Source organism: Aotus nancymaae, unplaced genomic scaffold, assembly GCF_030222135.1.
Source record: "Aotus nancymaae isolate 86718 unplaced genomic scaffold, 86718_ANA_hifiasm-v0.15.2.pri h1tg000077l, whole genome shotgun sequence".
Lineage (NCBI taxonomy): Eukaryota > Metazoa > Chordata > Mammalia > Primates > Aotidae > Aotus > Aotus nancymaae.
The window spans coordinates 1,383,464-1,407,590 of NW_026988492.1; the positions used below are offsets into that span (position 1 = coordinate 1,383,464).

General features: G+C 38.8%; 1 protein-coding gene and 1 long non-coding RNA gene across 30 annotated transcripts in view; one reads left to right on the plus strand and one right to left on the minus strand.

The window, feature by feature from the left end:
* CREM (cAMP responsive element modulator) overlaps window positions 1–24,127 on the minus strand; it is an 80,227-nt gene that overhangs the window by 21,956 nt on the left and 34,144 nt on the right. For 6 of the 29 annotated variants that reach the window (XM_064368456.1, XM_064368454.1, XM_012445674.3 and 3 more), the window contains exons 3-5: window positions 10,168–10,265; window positions 9,878–10,020; window positions 400–588 (exon numbers count right to left, since the gene is read on the minus strand). The exons of 2 other annotated variants lie outside the window; for them this stretch is intronic. In XM_064368456.1, the coding sequence (XP_064224526.1) occupies window positions 400–588; window positions 9,878–10,020; window positions 10,168–10,265 (430 nt within the window). Of the gene's footprint in view, window positions 1–75; window positions 216–399; window positions 589–9,877; window positions 10,021–10,167; window positions 10,266–12,984; window positions 13,132–19,617; window positions 19,711–24,127 lie in introns of those variants that run through there. 21 more of the 29 variants (XM_064368459.1, XM_064368458.1, XM_064368457.1 and 18 more) reach the window with 8 other exon arrangements.
* Window positions 15,879–20,452, plus strand: LOC135271397 (uncharacterized). The gene is made up of 3 exons (XR_010339518.1): window positions 15,879–16,054; window positions 16,596–16,709; window positions 19,630–20,452. It is a non-coding gene; the product is annotated as an uncharacterized LOC135271397 (long non-coding RNA).

A 24,127-nucleotide genomic window follows, 5' to 3' on the forward strand; every position in this document is an offset into this window, starting at 1 on the left:
GACCAGTCTGGCCAACGCAGTGAAACCCTGCCTCTACTAAAAATACAAAAATTAGCTGGGCATGATGGCGGTCACCTGTAATCTCAGCTACTCAGGAGGCTGAGGAGGAGAATTGCTTGAACTCAGGAGGCAGAGGTTGCAGTGAGCCGAGATCATGCCACTGCATTCCAGCCTGGGCGACAGAGCTAGATTCCGTCTCAAAAAAAAAAAACCTGCTAAAAAGCGAAAAATAACATAACTTATTTAATATGCTATTTAATGTATTCAAATATTTCTTCTGTAAGCCTTTTTAAGTGCCTCCCAACCCCCACCATCTACCTTTGATATATTTCAGAAAACTCAACGGTACGATATAGTAATCCATAGGTATTCTAAATGTATTAGATTAATAAAAAATACCTTGAATAACAACCTGGCTGCCTGGGACAAAGAAATGCTGTGTGCCATCAGCTGACTGTGCTGCATACCGTACAATTGTGGCACCTGGTGGAGGAGCTCCTGAATTTGTCATTGTTAATGCCTGCAGGCCCTGAACACCGTCACATCCTGGGTTAGAAATCTGGATTGTTCCACTTTGAGCTATAGCAACTTAACAGAAAAAGAAAAGAAATATTAGAATTTCAAGATTTATTTTTAATAATCCCATATTGGAAGAATATACTCTGGGTCTATTTATTGCCATTGCTTTTTTCTCAGGTCACCCTTATTTTCTATGCTGTACTGGGAAGGAAGAACAGCTTCTTCATGGGATAATACTCTAGAAAAAGCGTATAAACACTTGAAAACAGTTTATATTCAGAACTACTTGAGATTCATGGAGCCCATGGAGTGTTTCTCCTCCTTAGCATGCAGCTAACTACATACTAAAGAGGAGTGGAGAAGCACACAGGGAAAGTCCCGCTTCCTGGTTTTTTCCATTCTCTCAGATGTTTTTCCTTATAAACACCATTCTTATACCACTTAAAATTTCCATTTAAGGCCAGGTGTGGTGGCTCATGCCTGTGATCCCAGCACTTTGGGAGGCCAAGGCAGGAGAATCACCTGAGTCCAGGAGTTCAAGGCCAGCCTGGGCAACATAGGGAGACCCTGTCTCTTAAAAAAAAAGAAGAAGAAAGAAAAGAAAGAAATTCCCATCTAATATTGCAATTAAAATGAATTTGTACCTTCATTCAGCTAACTACTTTTCTAATTTATCATCAAAAGAAAGTAGTTTTTAAGAAATATGTAGGCTGGGCACAGTGGCTCACGCCTGTCATCCCAGCACTTTGGGAGGCTGAGGTGCATAGATCACCTGAGGTCAGGAGTTCGAGACCAGCCTGACCAATATGGTGAAACCCTGTCTCTACTAAAAACACAAAAATTAGCTGGGTGTGGTGGCGGGCACCCATAGTCCCAGTTACTTCAGAGGCTGAGACAAGAGAACCCAGGAGGCGGAGGCTGCAGTGAGCCAAGATCACGCCACTGCACTCCAGCCTGGGCAACCAAGAGAGACTCTGTCTCTCTCTCTCTCTCTCTCTCTCTATATATATATATATATATTTCTTTATATATATACACACACACACACACACATATATATGTAACATATTTTGGTTATAAAGCCCAAGCCTAGAAAACTATAACCTTTGTCATTTTGTCTATGTCAGGAGAATCCTGAAATATAAAAAGTTAAGTTGGAAAGGTCCTTAAAAAGTAACTGTAGTAATATGTGCTACAGTATTTACCTCTACCAAGTGCCTCAAATAACTACAGCTAATGGCAACAAATACGAGGTAGATTTCCTTTATAATACTAAGATTTGCCAGTCATGTTTAATGGTTAACATATTAATTGACTTAAATCTTCCAAAGAATAACTGATCAAATGTTTCGTTTCAGAATTTCACTCTAATAGACAAATAAGCACTGTTTAAAACATCTGAAAGGTCTGCATATTTTAACATGAAGATTCCAACTGCATGCTTTAAACAGTAGATATTAAATGGTACCAGAGGCTATGCTTTAAAAAAAAAAACGCACATATAAACTAGCTAACTAGACTTTACAATGAAGATTTTAAAAACATCAGCAAAATAACATGACATCTATACATCAATGTAAATAACTTACAATAGCATAATAGCAGTGTTAAAATATACTCTGAATATTTTCAAGTCATTTCCAAATGGTTCTAATGGCATCTAGGCAAAAAGGTACTTAAGTGATAACCTGATAGAACAAACCTATCAGAACTATGGAACGAGTAACAAATTTTCACTTCTTTGACCTAAAGTGCCAGTGTCTACAGAGGAAGACAGACTGACATTTTTAAAAAGATTTCCACACACTGCATTCTTAGCGTTTTAGTTCACTGACAGGCCAGTGTGGCTGGCAGAAACTGAAGAGTCAGTTACAGAATGTCAACAGAGCTGAAGCTGAGACACCCTGATGTAACAGCACTTTATCTGGCTCATCTGGAGCAGTATTTTCTGTACACACTTTAAAAACAGGGTACTTTAAAACCAAGGCTTTCCAAAGATTTCATAGGTCTCAGGATTCAGCCCTCATCTAACTAACCTCTTAAAAATATGAAAATGTCAAGAGACACTGATTTCTTGGCCCTTCGTGGCTAGACATGAGTAAATTTTGTATGTTGTCATATATTTGAGTGTGTATTTTTCAGTTGATAATTAGTTTGATGTCATAGAAATAGTGCTTGAGAAAGAACAGCCTAAGGTAGGGCAGCCACAATGTGTTAGAAGTACAAAGCCTAGAAAAGAGCAGCCGTTCAATAATGAATGAATGAATGAATGAATGAATGAATGAAAGGCTATCATTTCCTCATGACAGATGATATCATAAACAACTTAAGCCACCTGTGAATCTAGGAGACTTAAATGAGGTATGGTTTCAAATTCCAATCATAGAATCTAATTTTTCAACACCAATAAAATTATCAAGCTTTTAAATAACGACTGAGTTAATCTGAGGTGAGAGTAGCTGTCTCTAAAGGTAAGAACCCCTAAATAGGTAGATAACAAAGATCTTTACTTTCTTTTTTCTCCTCTTTCTTTTCACTTTTCTCATTTCCTTTTTTCTTTTCAGTAATGTTTCCCCATAGTTCTGATCAACACAACTTTGTTTTCACACTGTGAACAGCTGACACATCAAGAATCTGTTTCTCTCATTTTATTTTCTGGTGATGTCATTATATAATTAGATGTGGAAAACAAAAGCTAAACAAACACACACACACACCCCTCACACATTGGCGCTAGGGAGAAAACATTTCTACTGGTTAATCAGGCACATTAGCCTCATTTTCATTTTTTATACCAAAGGTGCTCTTGATTTTGTTAGCAAATGACAGAGGACATTCCCACTGCAAATCTTCTCTCTCATTTGAAAATAAACAAGATTTCCCAGTGCCTCAGGATCCTGGAAATAGGTTTTATGTGGGCCTGTTTGTATTCAGAGATTTGAGGAGAAAACTGTTTAGATTTCAAAATAATCAAGGATAGCATAACATGTGCTTTCAGTAAACATAAATCAATAGTGAGAAAAAATAAGATGAAATTAACTGAATGTAGACACAACTTCTATTTTAGCTAATTATGTTTTTTTTTTTTGAACGTATAGAAATTTTAAAGCAAACACAAAAGTAGAATTTTTTGTCATCCATTTACCCTGCCCACTCACTCCGCCCCCACCCCCAGCCTTTTAAAAAAATTATCTGGAAGCTGGACGTGGTGGCACGTGCCTGTGGTCTCAGGTCCTTGGGAGGGTAAGGTGGGAGGATCACTTAAACCCTGGAGTCTGAGGCTATAGTAGGTTGTGATTACACCACTGTACTCCAGCTTAGGAGACAGAGCCAGACCCTGTCTCAATTAAAAAAAAAGTGTATATATATATATACATCTGTAGTATTTCAGAACAAATCCCAGACATCAAGTCTGGCTGATCATTTTTAAAAAATGATCCTGTGTAATGGATAAAGACAAGAAAGATGAATTTTTAAGGGCAGAAAGGGCCTGGCCTGGTGGCTCATGCCTGTAATCCCAGCACTTTGAAAGGCCAAGGCAGGAGGATTGCTCGAGTCCGGGAGTTCAAGACCAGCCTTAGCAACATGGCAAGACCTCTGTCTCTACAAAAAAATACAAAAATAAAGTTTAAAAGTTATATACAAAATAAATTAAAAAATAAATGTAAAAGGTGGAAAATGGAAAAAAAAAGAGTCCACAACAATGTGGAAATAGAAATTATACAAAATTTCATCTGAACTCTCTTTTCACTTGATGCTTTTACTTATGTATTTAAGAGATGGGGTCTTGCTATGTTGCCCAGGCTAGTCTTAAACTGCTAGGCTCAGGCAATCCTTCTGCTTCAGACGCCTCAGTAGCTGGGACTACAGGCACAAACCACCAAGCCTGGCGATGTTGTATACTTCTTATTTATTTATTTAGAGACGGAGTTTCACTCTTCTCACCCAGACTGAAGTGCAATGGTGTGATCTCGGCTCAATGCAACCTCCACCTGCTGGGTTCAAGTGATTCTCCTGCCTCAGCCTCCTGAGTAGCTGGGATTACAAGCATGTACCACCACACCCAGCTAATTTTGTATTTTTAGTAGAGACGGGGTTTCACCATGTCGGCCAGGCTGGTGTCAAACTCCTGACCTCAGGTGATCCACTGCCTCGGCCTTCCAAAGTGCTGGGATTACAGGTGTGAGCCATCACACCCAGCCAATGTTATATACTTCTAATCCTAAACTTATACCCATGAGCTAATTAAAATACATAAACATGTAAATGTTTGTATTTAAAACCACTCTTGTTCCAAATTGCAATCCAAAGATTCATAAATAAAATCTCACTGCGTTAACTTTAAAAACAACAGCAGACAGACCTTTGTTCCAATGAATTCTCAGGTTTAAATTCAGAGTGACCGTAAGAGAGTACCTATGAGTACCTGTACCTTAAAAGTCAAGAGGTGCACACAGCAGAAGGAAGACTAAATCACGCTATAAAAAGAATAGCAACACCGAAGTTTAAAAGCCAGAGTTACATTTAGTGCCTTAAACCATTTTGAAACAGTTACCTCAGAGAAACGTAAACAACATCACTATTAAGAGAAAGAACTGCAACTGGATGAACTCCCGAATGTGTAAGCCTATCATGTTCCAATTCCCTTTATGAAGAAGTGGAATTGGTGCTTATCCGTGAGCCTCCTGAGAATTCTGAATTCTTACAAGCAGTTGACAAAGTTCACATTTTTCTTTTCATAATGATGCGTTTAGGCTTGACCACTTACCTTTCATGTATAAGAATTCCAGAAAGATGAGTTAATAGAGACTCTAGTAAGATTCCAAGTAAAACACAGTAGGAACAAGCAGAGACAAGAGACATTTAGGGAAAAAAACTGAAGTCTTAGGTGATAGTCTTTAATTGGTACAGGAAGAGGTTGGGTATAGTAGAATGGGAGATTTAAGAAACCTTTGTTTCAAGAGAAAACTTAATGAATTATGAAATTGCAATCATTTTAATTTCCTCAGTTGCTTTTACAAATTCACTCATTTAATGCATATCTTAACTGTCTTATGCAGCAAGTAACATTCTTTCTTAATTATTTATTATTATTATTTTTGAGACGGAGTCTTGCTCTGTCACCAGGCTGGAGTGCAGTGGCACAATCTCGGCTCACTGCAACCTCCGCCTCCCAAGTTCAAGCGATTCCCCTGCCTCAGCCTCTCAAGTAGCTGGGACTACAGGCACGCGCCACCACGCCTGGCTAGTTTTTTGTATTTTAGTAGAGACAGGGTTTCACCATGTTGGCCAGGATGGTCTCGATCTCCTGACCTTGTGATCCACTGCCTCAGCCTCCCAAAGTGCTGGGATTACAGGCGCGTGGCCCAGCCACTCTTCGTTAATTCTAGGGCTGTCTCTCTCCTGCTATCTCTTGGATATATGCTCCTGAAATAAAAAACTTTCTTTGCCCAGCGTCGCTCAACGGTTACGCAGCACACCTACCACTAAGATCTGTACTTGCAGTGAGGATTATGGAGGTACAGCTCACTTACTTGGTGTTGTAACGGTGAAATCCTATTTTACGTTATTTTGCCTATTCCCCAGGGAGTAGCTGATTCCAACTTTCAGTCCTTAGTTTTTGTGATAATAGTAAGTTAAAATAATAAGGCCAACTTCTGCCAAATATCTTTCAACTACTAAAAATGTAACTGCTTGTATATGGGAAAATTTCAATATATCTTATTTCTTCAACTTTGATACACATTTAGTTCTTTTTTAATACCAGTTAACTCATTATGCCAAATTAAAAATACTAATCTTTGAAAAAGAGAAATAAAAGCAAAGTTTGGGAGAAAGCCATTCATGGATAAAAACTGAAGAATTAAACCTATAAAAATTTGTTATAATAAAAGGTTGTAAAAGAGTATTTAAAAAAACAATTTACAGCTGAAAGGGAAGAAAACAATACAAAAATCTCCAGAAATTCTAGTACAATAAATCCTTCTATTCTAAAACCCAAAGGACGCTGGCAGTTGTTTGCATTTCTAGGTATTCTGGTACGACACTAAAGCACTCATATCTGCTAGGTTCGTTCTATAAGAAATAAGATCAATAAAAATGGATCTTGTGTGCATAAGTTTATGTTTACCCTCTAATTAAATGTCTTCCAAAAAGTTTAAATGTTGTTAGTATTCACTTCTCAAATGAAAGAATTATCTACATAAATATCACTAAATGTCCCCAAAATGCATTTTTAACAAAAGAAGTTCACTTTGTGTGAACCAATAAACGGCAATTTTTACCTGCAGACTGTACATACAGAACTATAACTTCTCATTAAAATAATTTCTAAGATCACACTGTATAGGCTCAAATTAAGAAACCAAAGTAAGAAATAGTCCATGACTTCCTATGTGGCAAATAGACAGATGTGTGTGTGTGTGTGTGTGTGTGTGTTTGAGTCAGGGTCTCATTCTGTCGCCCAGGCTGGAGTGCAGTGGTGCAATCATAACTCACTGCAGTCTCAAACTCCTGGGCTCAGGCAATCCTCCTGCCTCAGCCTCCTGAGTAGCTGGGATGAGCACATGCCACCACACCCTGCTAATTTTTAAAATTCTTTTGTAGAGAAGGGTCTCACTCTATTTCCCAGACTGGTTTCAAACTCCTGGCCTCTAGCAACCCTCATGCCTAGACCTCTCAAAGTACTGGGATTACAGGTGGGAGCCATCATCCTTGGCCGAATATCTAATTTTTTTTTTTTTTTGAGACGGAGTTTCGCTATTGTTACCCAGGCTGGAGTGCAACGGCACGATCTCGGCTCACCGCAACCTCCGCCTCCTGGGTTCAGGCAATTCTCCTGCCTCAGCCTCCTGAGTAGCTGGGATTACAGGCACGCACCACCATGCCCAGCTAATTTTTTGTATTTTTAGTAGAGATGGGGTTTCACCATGTTGACCAGGATGGTCTCGATCTCTTGATCTCGTGATCCACCCGCCTCGGCCTCCCAAAGTGCTGGGATTACAGGCGTGAGCCACCGTGCCCGGCCCCGAATATCTAATTTCTAAAGATGCAGTTTTCTAGTTCTCAACCAGAACTCTTGCCTCCGCTCCTCCCATCACCCCACAGACACAGAGTGAGGTTTAATGACAGCCCCCTGCTGTGAGCAGGCAGCAAGGACACAGGGAATGAAGGCACTGGGGCTGGCTGGAGGGAAAGTTCAATGAACATGAATGAGACTCTGCTACAGCAACTTAATTTCTCTGTTTCATGCCAATAGTAATGTCTTTTTCCCCCTACTTTTACCTGTTATCTCCTCTGTATTCACAGGAACCTCAGAATTTAGCAATTTAGTATTATTCCCACTTCAAAGACCAAAACCTGAGATGTGAATTTAATAAAGCTTCTTGCTCTGATCACTGAGTTTACAAATGGCACAAAGATGGTTCCTTCCCCACATCCTCTCCAGCTTCACCCCATATGTCTTCACAATTTCAAATCTTCAGCTAATAATCTAGACAAGTTAACCCTATAGCATCTGCTTCCCTATTTATGTGTAAAGGAATCACTGCTCCCATCAGAAGTCCTAAGTAGCATTAGGACATGCCAGAGAAATGTTAAGATGACAGCATCTTAGTGGTGGCCAGCACTTTGAGAAGACTTAGCATCATTTCAGCAGTCACTTCCAACGTTTTCCCTGTCATGACACAAGCAGAACATGATGATATGTGTACAGCCCACTGGGGTGAGTGATTGGAGCTGCTCAAGGCCAGGGCTGACCAGCCAGGAGGCCCCAGCAGCCCCTGCCCAGCCCCTCTGGGGGCGGAGGGGTGAGGTGCTCGGCCTTCTCCTAACCTGCCCGCTGTGCTGCAGGCTCATCAGCTGGCATACTCAGATTTAAAATCCATCAGAGATTCCCAGTGTGCCAGACAAAAGAGCATGCAGACGAGAGAAGTAATTTTAAAAAATGACAATGTAAACCTCAAGGTCTATTTCTTACAGATGGGGGGAGTTTTCTTTTCCTAACACTGACTTTAGACAAATCTACTGGGTGCCCAGTAGAAGCCGTGAATACAGTATGCCCCAGATCTGCTAGGTATCATGGTAGGAGTTCCCCACAATTACCAACAGAGAATGTCTTTAATAGTTTACTGCTGCAAATCTAACACTGTTTCAAGAAAAACTCTAAAAAGCTCCAAAAACATCATGACTATTTAAGGTCTTCCCATATATTAAAGATTATAGCTTTAATCTTTAACTTAGTAGCCAGGTCTTAAATTAAGACTTGAGATTTTTTTCTTGGTATTGGACTCTTTAAAGGAAAAACAAAGAATATATCTAAAATCTTAATACCTTATTTGGATAAACACATTATTTAATATCACATACAGTCCAGTACCTAAGTAGCTCTTTTTAAAGTCAGAAAACTAAAATCATGAATCTCTTCAACAACATGACTGCTGTCAATATATTCAGTCATTTACTTCGGGAGCCTAGGGTAGCAGAGTTTACAAAACTCACTTTACTTCATATTATAATTACATGGGAAATTGATGTGGACAATTTCCATGGACAATTTATGCTTCAGAAAAGACAGGAATATCACATTATTCCAGTAACTAAGCAGCTAGCTTAGGATATGTGATATCCCTAACCTTTCTCCTCCTTTTTCTTTTATTTCTAGCTCTTGTTTTCTACTATTTTTATGTATCAAACGATCTTGATTTAGGACAAGAACTAGTGCTTTAATCAGAGCAAAAAGCACAGAATTAATAGTCCATTAAAATGCACAAGACTGAATGTAAATGTATCTGTTTATTTAGAGCTTTTGGTGCGTAAAATTTCAAATAAAATTATCTAACCAATTGCTACAGTTTAAAAAATTAAATCATTTTTCCATTCTCTTTTAGGAAAAACTGTAGCATAAATTGTTAATAGAGTAGAGAGTAGTGAAAACAGAATTACATTGAAAACATCCTTTAGAAAACTCTTAGATTAGTAAGTAAAATATGTAATTGTTGGTAACAAAAGCCAACAAGAATGAAATACAGACATTTATGTTTGTATGCATCATAAAGACAACAAAAACAATGTTCTACTAGAGTTACTATAAACACGTAAAAAGGAAAAAATTCGGCCTTTATTTTTACCCCAAAATTTCTATATTCAGGAGTTAAAATTTTTACTTTTCAAAATTATATGACAACGGTCAATACAAATATCTCACTTTTAAACATATACTTTCATCCTATGATACAGTTTAGGTGTTAATGATGCATTTTAAAATGGAACAGTTTAATGCCAAAACCTGAGTTGCTTCAATATAACTAGAGAAGACTTAAAGCTAGCACTGTATCATATTGAATTGCAGCATACATACTGTATTGCCCCATGCTAGTCTGATATATGCTAGTTGGTACTGCCATGGTAGCAATGTTAGGTGGTGTTCCTTCTTCCTCTGATATTTCTTCTTCAATCTTGGGAACACAAGGCACATCAGAGGACAGTTCATTCAGTATTTTTCTAAAATGTAATTTAACAACATAAGTCACTAAGATACATGCATGAGTCTTAAAACAGAAAAGCTATAAAGGAAGAATTTATTTGATGTATAATTATTCTACCGTTTTGGAAAAAGTATCTTTACAGTAGGAAACTTGGTTAACTTACCTGTAAGAGGGTCTTCGTGAAAGGATTTCTCTACGTTTATAAGAATCAATTACACCTTCTGATTCTGCAGATTCATCTGTCTCTGCAATTGTTGCTACCTATAATACAAGATTTTCTGAAATGCATCATAAAATATATGCTCTTTTCCCTCATTCAAAAACTGGAGGCTAAGAGTCTGCATGTGCAGCACTGAGCCAGGCACTGTGGAAGCAACCGAGCGATAGAACCCAGTGAATCTGCACTAACGGAGACCACAGTCTGGCTCAAGAAAGGAAGCACAGACACACATTTCAGTTATAAAACAAATAAGTGCGGAAAGGAATGATACAGGTAATACATGCTATACAAATACAAGGGAAAGAGTGGTTGGGATATCAAATGAGGCACTGCGGAAAAGAACAAAATGTAAAATACCCAAGACCTAAACTCCTCAACCTTAAAGTGCTCCTACGGATCCAGCAGGAGCCAGCGAGGGGCAAAGGTCTCTCCTGGATCACACGGCTCTCCCCACACTCTCACAGCTGGCGCTGGTGTGAGCTGGGTCCTCCCATCAGCCATCAGGCCCAAAGGCAGAATACTTAAGTAGAGAAGCAAGTCAGTAAGCAAGTCTGGGTCAAGTTAGCATTTCTATTACAAGCGGTAAGTTAGGGCTTGGTGGCAGCAGGTCTTAAAGATCCAAATAAAGAATTTCTCCTTAAGAGAAAGACAGAGTTTTAAGCATGATTTCATTTTTCAACTCAAGTAATAACACAGAGATTTGATTATTAAAGAAGTCAGAACACTAAAATAATGAATCTCTTCAAGAACGTGACTGCTTTCGATATATTCAGTCAATTATAAAATACTTTGAGGGCCTAGGTAGCAGAGTTTACCAAGCTCACTTGACTTCATATTGTAATTATATGGGAAATCGATTTGGACAAAATCAAAAGAGCTTATTAAAATATCAACAATGCAAGCAAGAATATATACTTCTCAAAGCACATGGAGGTATATATATATTCACCTCCACATATGACCGCGTCTTTGCTCATGAACACCCCACACGTGAACACACATACCCAGTCAACAGAACTTACTAACAAAAAATGTTGTTGCCTCAGATAATCATATATCACCACCAAATATTTATGACTTTACAGCGGGCTCTCACACATCTGTCATAGAATCGTAACAACTCCCTTAGGTGAGGTACGCTATTAATTTACCTATTTTAGAAAGGTGAAAATGAAAGCTCATACAGAGACATTAAGTGGCTCGACCATGGTCCAACAGTAAGTATTCTAGGACCAAGATCCACTAGCACCTCTCTCCACAAGACAATTAAATCATTCACTTAACAAAACCCAAACAAAGTCTCCTGAATATAAGATAATACTTTCTTTCAGCCGAGTGCTGTGGCTCACACCTGTAATCCCAGCACTTTGGAAGACTGAGGCAAGAGGATCACTTGAGGCCAGGGGTTTAAGACCAACCTGGGCAACATACTGAGAATTCTGTCTCTATTAAATAATAATAATAATAGTAAATAATAACAGACAATACTTTCTCCAATACCAGCCAAGCTGAAACTACGTAGGAATATGTGTACCCCAATAAAAGTCATAAAACAAAGACGAGGCTGGAAAGACTTTCTTGTTTTATAATTAGTATCAGACAGAGTTAGAAACTCTCGGAATCAAGGGTCCTCATAGGAAAAAAGAGACAACGATGAGAATTATTCTGACACTTTTGGGCAACACAGGAGAAGACACCCATGCCACAAAGATAATCAAGCTTTTAACGTATGTGAATGTCACGTCAGGAATCCTGTTGCAACGCTCATCCTTCTTCTGTGATAAACGACTTGAACACACAGGAAAAGAACTACACTATGTATGTGTGTCTCCATTTTCCTCACAGATTTTTTTTTGTCATCAATTAGTTTCAAATAATTTAAGCATTTAAAGGATAATAAACTGACCTTAAAAAGGAACAGAAATAAATTCAGTAATTAAGATAAGTATGCTTTAAAAAATACATACTTAATAATTTACATCTATTGATGGAAAAAATGTTTTACCTTCAAGACATGTTTAGGGTAAAATACATCTCTGGATCACGACAACAATAATAATCATATCTACAATGCCAAAGTTTAATCTCAGAGGGATACATCAATAATATCGCCAAAGTTTAATCTCAGAGGGATACATCGATAATATCATCTTACTAAGAATTATGTATACTGAATTTAAAATAAATTTCTATCGACCTACTAAGGTGACTATTCATGAAAACAGCATCAGCACTATAATCTTTTTCTTTCTTTTTTTTTTTTTAATAGAGATGAGGTTTTGCCATGTTAGGCAGGCTGGTCTTGAATTCCTGACCTCATGATCCACCCGCCTCAGCCTCCCAAAGTGCTGGGATTACAGGCATGAGCCACCATGCCCGGCCAGCACTATAATGTTTATTACTGTGTTTATCGACATCTTCTCTGAGGAACCCTCAAAATATTTTTAAGCACCTTTGGGGAGCATTGCTAAATAAATCTGACTCTGAACACAGAACAGCAATGTAAAGAAGACATGAACTGCTCATCTGGCAATTACTCAGTCTCCAAATTAAGAGCTGTCAACAAAGCTGCAGCTCTGAAGTGAAACGTACATACCTAGCAGGACACAGAGCACCTTACACAAGGAAAAGAGATTCCTCCAAATATCTAACCAAAAGATTTGAGCATAAAAGCTCAAAGAAAAATGATAAATTAATTAGTGAAAGAGGAAAAAAAGGCTCAAAAAAGTCAAAGATAAATCACCCAGGAAGGAAGCTAACCTGAACAGTGTGTATTTGTGGTGACTGAATAACCGATGGCTGTGGTGTCTGAATTACTCCCTGGACATGTACAGTTTCGCCCGAAGGTAACTGCACTAGAGTTACAGGTGGAGAGCCTCTTCCGGTGCCTGATCCAGCTACAGAAACCTGCAAAAATGATCATCATTGAGGATTAAAGCTGGACCTTTTTGTTATTGTTTTTGCTTATTTTTAAGCAATACCATTCACTATTATGGCTGGCCTACTTTTCTTTTTCCTGTTCCTGAGAAATGACAAACCAGCTGGGGTACTTACCATTGGGAGGCGGTTACTGTCCTGGAACAGTCATTTTCTGATGTGACAGATTATTAAAGAACACATGCTCCTTATCACTTTTGGTGCCCATACTTGGGTGGCTAAGAATGTTCCAACCACAAAGTTCTAAAGCAGTTAAACTACCTCACTATGACCTCACGCCTACTAACAGTGAAGCCTGTCTTATGCCAGAGTATAAACTACCCTCTCTAACTTCTTCAGAGAAATTGGAGACAGAACTTAAAATATGCTGAATGATTTTTATTAAATGTGTGACATATGATATTCTAGTATTATTATAGATGTGAGCTGATGCTTTGTCTCTAGACTGATAAAAATCAGTCACTGGTATGCCCTCATAATCACTAAAAAGGCACAGGCCAAAGAAATTCCAGGACCTTTCAATTCCTTGGTGTCTCTGACCCAGAGAAAGCTCATGCCTTGAAGGCTGGTGAGGCCTCTGGACACTTTTCCTCTCCCAGCTCAAGCATCCAAAGAGGCCAGAACTATCACTTAGCTCTGGGCAGAGATCAGCGACAACAGCCATCTCCTCACTACTTCCCTGAGTTCCTTCAACAGAGATCCCTACCACAAAACACGATACCACCACTCCTCTGGACTCAAAACCTGCCAGGTTTTCGAATTAGTAAACAACTCTGTCCTATAGGCCAGCACAATTTCAGAAACTTTGCCTCATTTTACTAAGATTCACTATTCATTATAACTTACTCAAGAGCCAAAGACCTTGGAAATGAATTAAGTCACTAGTTTCTATCATAAGTGGGAGTAGAACCACAGGATCTAGAACAATTTTTCAAGGAAGCCTTTGTATGTGACTTCACTTTAAGGAACACCAATGATTTCCAACTTATATTAAAACCTGAAAAGAATTATTAAAAACTAGATTTATAACAAATAACTAAGATTTATTTATATCATCATTCCCTTGGAAAACTTCTCTGGCAATCCAAAAGTTAAAACATGCTTTATCCATGTAAGAGACCCTAGATGTTGAGCATTGTACTAGGTACACTAGTAGAAAGTAGAATTAATAAAGTTAGCACCTAAGAAACAATGGCACACCAAATAGTATAGAACTGATTGCTCCATTTTAGAGGCAGTGAGTACCACAGGAATACAGAATAGAAAGATCAGAATGGGCCCAAACAGTAAGTCGGTGAAGGCTTTGTGTAGATGCCAGAGCTTGAGTGAGGCCTTGATCTAAACCTAGATAACAGCTGGACAGATAGTGAGAAAGCAGGGCAGAGGCAACCAATATGTAGCCCACGGGGAAAATTCAGCTTGCCTACTCCCAGACTATTATCATCCACTTTAGATTCCAGGGAAAAGAAAAACATTATCCCATGATGGAACCAGTAGATTTAACAACTACAAATTTTAAAACATTGGATTTATTCTACAAATGTTTCCAGCACAAAAGGCAACTCTGTATGAATTATAAAAAGGCAACCACCTCTGTGGTGACTAATTTCTAAAAGATAACTCTTTCTCCACACAACTAATTCTTAAATAGTTTAGTCTCAGGGCAACTTTGCACTCTTAAAAATTACTGATGACCTCAAAGAGCTTTTGTTTCTGTGATTTACATTCAGCAGAGGCTGTTAAACACTTAATAACTAGATCTTACGAAGGAGGAACCCTGACTTGTAGCGTTTGCTGATTTCTGTAATATAAATACTCCTACTGTGGCTGATTTCAAGCTGCCAATGGATGACACTGAACACAAAGCTGGATAAAGGTTATACAACTGGCTTTCACTGGTACAAGCCAGCTGTGCATATCACCGGTTATATCTGTTGATATTTAACATATTGGAAATTAAAACAAATTTTAAAAATACTTTGTAACTCATTTTAAAATAATAAATTATATGCTAACATAAATAACATTATATGAAAAATGATTATATTTTCAAAAACAATGAGAAGACCGGCACTGTTTTATATTTTTACAAATTATTTTAATGTCTGGTTTAATGAAAACAGCTAGATTCTCATATCTACTTCTACACTGAATCTGTTGCAATATGTTGTTTTAGTTGGTATGTGAAGAAAACATGGGCCTCACACAGACTCATGATTTAAAAACCGAGGAATATTATAATAGCTTCTTTAGAAAATCATGGATATTCTTCATTGATACTACACCAAAACTTGACAAGTGGTTGTCTCTTAAGGGTTAACTGCAATGTACAATCTGAGACTGTATCAGCTACATTAAAATAGACTGATCTGTCTTGTACTTTGGATGAATCTTTTACCCATGCAACATTTTATAAAATGTTGGCTCACTAAGTTCAGCAGATCTTCCAAATGTGAACACATTTCATCACACACTATCATAAATCACATTTCATTAAAGCATAACCAGCTTCATCAGAAAACTATGAATACTGTGAAACTCACAATGGCAGACACAGATTTTCCAAAATTCAAAATTTTGGCTTAAAAGTTTGTGACGATAAACACCATGAGTTGGTTCCCTTGAACTGACAAGCTCACTTCATTTGTTTTGGAGAAAATGTCTTCAAGTTTGAATAGCCATCATTTGGCAATTAGTCATTCTTCTGAAGAAAACGATGTTCTGTGGAAAAACAGGCAGCTAATTCATCTTGGCACTCAAATAACACAAGTGCTTTTCCTCCAGGACTCCACGGGCCTTCAGTACGCAACAGGGGTGCTTTCTGCAACTGTCCCACTTCAGGAGACTGAATATCAAAACAGCATGGACTCAGAGTCAAGATTTAATGCGCCTGGTAATTTTTACTGCTTCATCAAAGATATTCTTAAGTAAAACTGACTTTAAAAAACTGCAAGTGGATGGCAGTGAAGAATACAATGAACACCAGTACAGTTTGTGTCACTCACTTGAGTTAAGATACCAACAGTTTGCCACGCCCCCACCACCACTGTTTTTGCACCATCACTACAAATATCAAAACAGAGAAAAAGAAAAGTAACATCTTAACACTACTGTAAAAATGGTTTTGACCTAGCAAGCCTCCTGAAAGTGTCTCAGAGTCACCCCCAGGGTTCTGCATAGCACACTTTGAAAACAGCTGCTCCACACTAATCTAGCCCCTATAACTTGGCTTTCAGCTTAAAGAACTGCTCAGACAGGCTGAGATTTCAGTTCCAATAGAGCAGTAGAGACAAAATAAACACATCCAGTAACCCTGACAGAGTCCATATGTCAGAGATTGGCAAAATAGAAATGACACTTTATAACTACATAAAGCAAAAGAAAAAAAATTAACACAAAGAGAAGATTTCATTGACCAGCTTCTATCTCATCAGCTCAGGAACTGGGACATGATCTTTATAGCCAGATTCCAGGCTGAGCGCTCTGGAGGACACAGCATTCCACTACCACTTCTGCCACCCACCACTATGTGCAGGGACGATTCACAGGTAAGTACGGAGGGAAGAGTTGATTTTCCCCTCTGTTCCTTTCCTTTTTTGAAAATGCAGTCACATGGCTGGGTGGTGGGAATTTTTGAAGTTACTGCATTTTCTCAAATCAAAATAATTTTCTGTTTAGAATTAAGGAGCTCTGAAAGATACCTTGTCAGATACCCAGTGGCTCTCAATGTTTTACTCTTTTTTCTAAAGACGCAGAATAAGGTATCTGAAAACAATGAACTTGAAGCTGTAGGGGGGAAACCCAGGAGTCCTACAAATTCACAAACTAGACCTACGGGTTGAGATGGCAGGTGGTGCCCACATTCACTTTTTGTGGGGAAATGCCCCAGCTTCAAAGAAATCTGATTATTCTGGAGAACAGAAAAACAATTCAACAAAGATTCATGGGCATCTGATAGGCATAAATCATGCTGTATGTTGCTTTAACCATCTTTCAAATACAGTTCTCGAAATTTTAATCAGACAATAGCTCTATCAAAAATGCCTAAATCCTTATGACTGTAATCCCAGCACTTCGGGAGGCCAAGGCAGGTGAATCACCTGAGGTCAGGAGTTCGAGACTAGCCTGGCCAATATGGTGAAATCCTGTCTCTACTAAAAATATAAAAATTAGCCAGGCATGGTGGTGCACACCTGTAATCCCAGTTACTCAGGAGGCTGAGGCATAAGAATTTCTTGAACCCAGGAGGTGGAGGTTGCAGTGAGTTGAGATCACACCATCACACTCCACCAGCCTGGATGACAAAGTAAGACTCTGTCTCCAAAAAAAAAAAAAAAAAAAAAGCTTAGTCAAGAATAGCTGCTGCAGAGAAACAACTTGTACCCACTAACACAAACCATATCCCTACAATTCTGGAGATGACTTATACAGATTCTGTAACTACAAGGAAACTTCTGTATGTCCAAACTCTGAGCAGGGCAAAAGCTGATGAGACAACTTTTTCATTAAACTGCTAAAATAAAGACTGAGAACCTGCAAAAATGACAACCTAGAGGTAGAATTCCAATGTCTCCTTTTAAAAAGAAAACCCTTAGATCTGGAGAACTACCATTCTATATTCTCAGTTTGGCCAAAACTTTTTTTCTGCAATGCACTTGCCAACAAAGGTCTGTAGTTTGGCCAAAACTTATAAGCAAGAGCATCAAGCTTATAATTATACTGGTAGAGTTAACAGGGTAACCTCCATCATTATTATTATTTTTTAAAAATTCACATGGCTTCCTACCTAAGTGCTAACATCTTAGCACTATTATTATACTGAGTGTGTGGGGCTACAGCTGAGGACATGGCTGCCTGTGAAGTAGGGTATGGTACACAGATGGCACAGAGGGAACAAGGGCAAGGAATGATCCAATAACATGCACAGTATCCTGAAAGACAAAACAGGTAAATAAAGAGGCATCTTTTTTGATTTGTGCAAGGTGACAAATTCAGTTTTAGGCAGGCCAGACCTAAAGAATGGCAGGGCAACAGCAGGACAACCAGGTGGAAATGTTTTAATAGGCAAGAATTAGGGGACTGGTTATTGGATTAAAGCCCAGATAAGAAATAAAGATCTGAGGCCGGGCGTGGTGGCTTACTCCTGTAATCCTAGCATTTTGGGAGGCCAGGGCAGGCAGATAGCTTGAGGTCAGGAGTTTGAGACCAGCCTGGCCAACATGGTGAAGCCCTATCTCTACTAAAACCACAAAAATTGGCCAGGTGTGGGAGCACATGCCTGTAATCTCAGCAACTGGGGAGGCTGAGGCAGGAGAATCACTTGAACCTGGAAGGCGGAGGCTGCAGTGAACTGAGATCATACCACTGCATTTCAGCCTCAGTGACAGAGTAAGACTCTGTCTCAAAAAAAAAAAAAAAAAAAAAAAGAGGCTGGGCACTGTGGCTCACACCTGTAATCCTAGCACTTTGGGAGGCTGAGGTAGGCGGACGACTTGAGGTAAGGAGTTCAAGACCAGCTTGGCCAATATGGTAAAACCCCGTCTCTACTAAAAATACAAAAATTAGTCAGATGTGGTGGCACATGCCTGTAATCCCAGCTATTCAGGAGGCTGAGGCAGGAGGATCGCCTGAACCCAGGAACAGAGGTTGCAGTGTGCCAAGATTGTGCCATTGCACTCCAGCCTGGGCAACAGAGTAAGACTCTATCTCAAAAAAGAAAGAAAAAAAGGGAAAAAAGATCTGAGTAATATTAAAAAGGAAGAATCTACAAAATATTACAATAACTTTATTCATAATACATAAGTAGGATTCTAAAGCAGCTCTGGAAACAGAAAGGAATTAGTTAAAAAGTCTTTCCTAACAGACACACAAGGAGACAAGCCAAAGTTCACTTGAACTAAAATCTGCATACCGCTGGTAGAAACAGATATATCTTTCTTATAAACATCAAATGTTCATTCTAAGATATTTTTATAAGCAAAAATTTCACCAAAACACACCGTATTTATGAACTAATTCTGATATTTGCTGAACAAATATTCACTGGGAGCTTGTTGTGGACTATTCTAGAAAGGGGAATACAGCAGTGAATGAGAAAAGTTGCCGCTCTCCCAGATCAGAAGACAGAAATAGATGAAGAAAGGCATACATAATTTGGGTGGTGCTCCATTCTTAAAAGAACAGTAAAGCAGAATAAGGGATTTGAGAGTGACGAAGCAGGGCCTGGGGGTGGTGTGGAAAGAGGTTATTTGTTGCAGAAAATTTCTCAGAGGAGGGAATATTTGCACAAAAAGCCTAAATGAAGAGAAGGAAAAAGTGATAACAAGATTCCAGTAACCAAGTAGGCAACTGCTCAAAAAACTAAAACATAAAATGGATGTATTTTATATTTCATAATTTTTATACCTCTTTTCATGAGGCTTTAAAAGCGTGTAGAAGGTAGCAGATATGATTTACCTTTTCTTCCAGATCCCCTGAAGAATAATCCTCTTCTATAGGATGCCTGAAACATAGATTATGCTGATGCCACCACATCCACGAAAAACCCCACTATAGACAGTACTTAATCTGAAGAAATGAGGTAAGATGATGCAATTGACAGCCTTACTTGGCTTCGCAGTTAAACGAAAGCCCTACTAATGACACTTATGACTGGGAAAACCTCCCAGCGTTGTAACACAGCATTCGATTAGCACCTAGTGAACTACCTCCAACCCATAGCTAGGATCGCTCATGATGGGGTTTATGATGTCATAGTAAGGCTGCATATGTCACAGAGCCACCAGGCCTGCATTCAAGACAGTTAATAAAAGGTTTTATTAACTGCTCTATCAACTCTGCTCCTGAAAAATCAAATCTCTATACCACCTAGTTTAACTTTAAGGACCACAATAAAAATAAACTAACAAGCTAAGCAAGAAGTTGAAAACTATCTTGACGTCTATTAAGACAGGATTCTCAAGAGTCTGTTTGTTCTATGGGGGAAAAAAAGCATTTAAAAGAATATTTCAAATATGTTAAAGCTAAAAATAATATTATAAATTGAATACCTGAATAAATGTGTAAAATAGTCCACTTTAATTTTTTTTCCTCCGAGACGGAGTCTTGCTCTGTCACCCAGGCTGAAGTGCAATGGCGCCATCTTGGCTCACTGCAACCTCCGCCTCCCGGGTTCAAGCAGTTCTCCTGCTTCACCCTCCTGAGTAGCTGGGATTACATGCACCACGCCTGGCTGATTTTTGTATTTTTAGTAGAGACAGGGTTTCACCATCTTGGCCAGGGGTCTCAAACTCCTGACCTCAGGTGATCCACCCACCTCAGCCTCCCAAAGTGCTGGCATTACAGGCATGAGCCACCATGCCCAGCCCACTTTAATTTTTAAAAGTCACATTTGATTGTGCCAAGTGAAGACAGATACAAAATGAAAAATGTAGTTGGTCTTCATTTCGGTATCTTGAGTGACTTCCCTCCCATTTAGGTATTTTTTGTTGTTGTTTCTGTTTTTTATTTTGAGACAGAGTCTAGCTCTGTTGCCCACTGAGGTACAGTGGACACAATCTTAACTCACTGCACTCTCCACCTCCTGAGTTTAAGCAATCCTCTTGCCTCACCCTCCCGAGTGGCTGGGATTACAGGTGCCCACCACCACCCCTGACTCATTTTTTTTTTTAATATACAGAGTCTTGTTCTGTTGCCCAGACTGGAATGCAGTGGCGCAATCTGGGCTCGCTGCAACCTCCACCTCCTGGGTTCAAGAAATTCTCCTGCCTCAGCCTCCCAAGTAGCTGGGATTACAGGTACCTGACACTATACCCAGCTAATTTTTGTATTTTTAGTAGAGACAGGGGAGTTTCACTGTGTTGTTCAGGCTGGTCTCAAACTCCTGACCTCAGGTAATCCACCCACCTTGGCCTCCCAAAGTGCTGGGATTACTGGTATGAACCATCGCGCCCAGCCACAATTTTTTTTGAGACGGAGTTTCGCTCTTGTTACCCAGGCTGGAGTGCAATGGCGCGATCTCGGCTCACTGCAACCTCCGCCTCCTGGGTTCAGGCAATTCTCCTGCCTCAGCCTCCTGAGTAGCTGGGATTACAGGCACGCGCCACCATGCCCAGCTAATTTTTGTATTTTTAGTAGAGACGGGGTTTCACCATGTTGACCAGGATGGTCTTGATCTCTTGACCTCATGATCCACCCGCCTCGGCCTCCCAAAGTGCTGGGATTACAGGCGTGAGCTTTTTTTTGTATTTTTAGTAGAAACAGGGTTTCCCCATGTTGACCAGGCTGGTCTCAAACTCCTGACCTCAAATGATCCAGCCAGCCTCCCAAAGTGCTCAGATTACAGGCATAAGCCACTGCGCCTGGCCCAGATTTTTTTTCTTTAAGATAGTGTAAAATCAAAGTAGTTAAATTTTACCTTAAGAATATCCTTTGGGCCAGGCGCAGTGGCTCATGCCTGTAATCCCAACACTTTGGGAGGCCTCGGCAGGCAGATCATGAGGTCAGGAGATTGAGACCATCCTGGCTAACGTGGTGAAACCCCATCTCTACTAAAAATACAAAAATTAGCAGGCTGTGGTGACACACGCCTATAGTCCCAGTGACTTGGAAGGCTGAGGCAGGAGAATCACTTGAATCCTGGAGGCGGAGGTTGCAGTGAGCCGAGATTGCGCCACTGCACTCCAGCCTGGGCAACAGGGCCAGACTCCATCTCGAAAAAAAAAAAGAAAGAAAGAAAGAAAGAATATCTGTTGAATGTATTTGTTAAAAAGAGATTAGCCAAGTACAATTATTATATTTACTATCTATCATCTTCTAAAGAAACGTTGTTGCCTCAAAAATCCTTTTTTTGTGTATAGAGAGCATAAGCTGAAATCCATAATCTGAATTAAAAAGTGGGAATCATTGTTTCTGATACTGTAAATGTAAATGGTCAAATTCTGTGGGTTTTTTTTTTTTTTCCTCAGCTGGAAAAATTTTGTGTTTTTAAAAAATTCACCTCTTGAAATCAAAGCAAGTATTGGAATTCAGTCATTCTTAATTATTCAGAAGAGTTTAAAGAACCTATTTTGATAATACTTCCAGTAAGCAGTTAAATTAAAATTAGGGTTCTTTATCCCTTGAAAACAATGCTCTAGCTAATCTTGTCTTTTTTCTAGCTAATCCTTATGGTATCTTGGATTTCCTATTTATAATACTTGGGGCATCATTTTATATTCTAAACAATGTATGTTTCACTTATTATAACATGTATTTTAAAGTACTATAAAAATTAACATGATTTTTATAGAAGTCAAAATCATTTAGCTCTGGAAGCAATTTTTGAAAGTCAATCTTGTATTTGGTTTCAGTAAGACTGAAACTAATCATAATTTACTAGCCAAATGTATTTCAAAATAATAAATACTCATAAAGAAGTTAAAGTGAGATCCTAAGCCAAAAAAGGCTTTTTATGCAACAGACCTCACATAAGGGCAAACAGTATTAAAACTGCTCTTAACAGTAATACAGATCATTTCTAATAACGAACAGGAAATGTTCATGCGAAAAGCTAGAAGCCAGAGAATGAATGTCTACAAACCACTTATCCAAACTTTCATGTTAAACTTTATTTCTAACATAAATCAACTCTTTATTGCAATATCTATGAAATAAAGTGTAATTCATATGAATTATTCTGATTATCAGATTTCTTCTACGAATCACTTGGTATAAGTCTAACAAGTACTGACTTGACAAAAACCACCTTAGAAAAACAGTAATGATAAGCAAAATGTGGTACAGTGTAATACAATGAAATATTATTCAGCCTAAAAAAGTCTTGTCACATGCTACAAAATGAATGAATGTTGAGGACATTATGCTAAACATGTCAGTCACTAAAAGACAAAATACTGCATGATTCCACCTATAGTAGGTATCTAGTCAAATTCAGAGAAACAGAAAATAGAATGGTGGTTGCTAGTGGCTGAGGGGAAGGAGAGAGAGTTGTTTAATGGGTGTTGAGTTCCAGATCTGCAAGATAAAAAAAGTTCTGGAGATCTGTTTCGTAAAAATGTGAATATACTTAACATCAGTGAACTGTGCATTTAAAAACTGCTAACATGGTAAATTCTGTTAGATATTTTTCCCAGAATAAAAAAAATTGTAATAACTATGGCCCCAAATTCGATGAATATAATTAACTGGCTTTTTGCCAAGAAAACACTGATTAAATTGATTTTACTAAATTGCAATGAGATTGATGCTCATCATCTTAAAAGATAATTCTAAAACTCTGGATTCTCGAACTCCTGCCCCAAGAGTGAGAGTACAAATACAATGGCTGTGGGGGCAATGGTATTTGTACCCTAATTCTCGGGGCAGGAGTGCAAACAATTCCTAATGCATCAAAATGAGTAAAATTTAAATTTTCTATGACTTCACACATCCAGGGTCAGAAGCTGAATTGGGATCTAAATTTGAAACTATCTTCTCTGCCACTGAATAATGGAGTAACAGAATAATATATATATATCTGTAGTGCATATAAACACACACATAAATTGCTATACAGTAGCTATATATAGAGACAGAGAGCATATATTTATTATTACTCTTAATGAACTACGGCTTTTTCTAGGTAATGTTCTCTGAAATTGTCTGGTTCAACACTGAGTGCCTGTGCATTACAGGTGATGATAAATGGTGGAGTGGTCAATGGACTCTAAACCCACATTGCCTGGGTTCAAATCTTGGCTCTGCCTTTTCTAGCTGTGTGATCTGAAGCAAGTGACTCCGATTCTCTGTGCCTTTCTTTCCTCAACTGCAAATGGGAATGAAAACAATACCTTTCTATAGGTACTGTTCTAGTCAGTGAAGATTTAGTCAGTGTATAAGGCACTTAGAACATAGTCTGGCAGTCAGGCACGGTGGCTCATGCCTGTATTCTCAGCACTTTAGGATGCCAAGGTGGGTGGATCAGCCT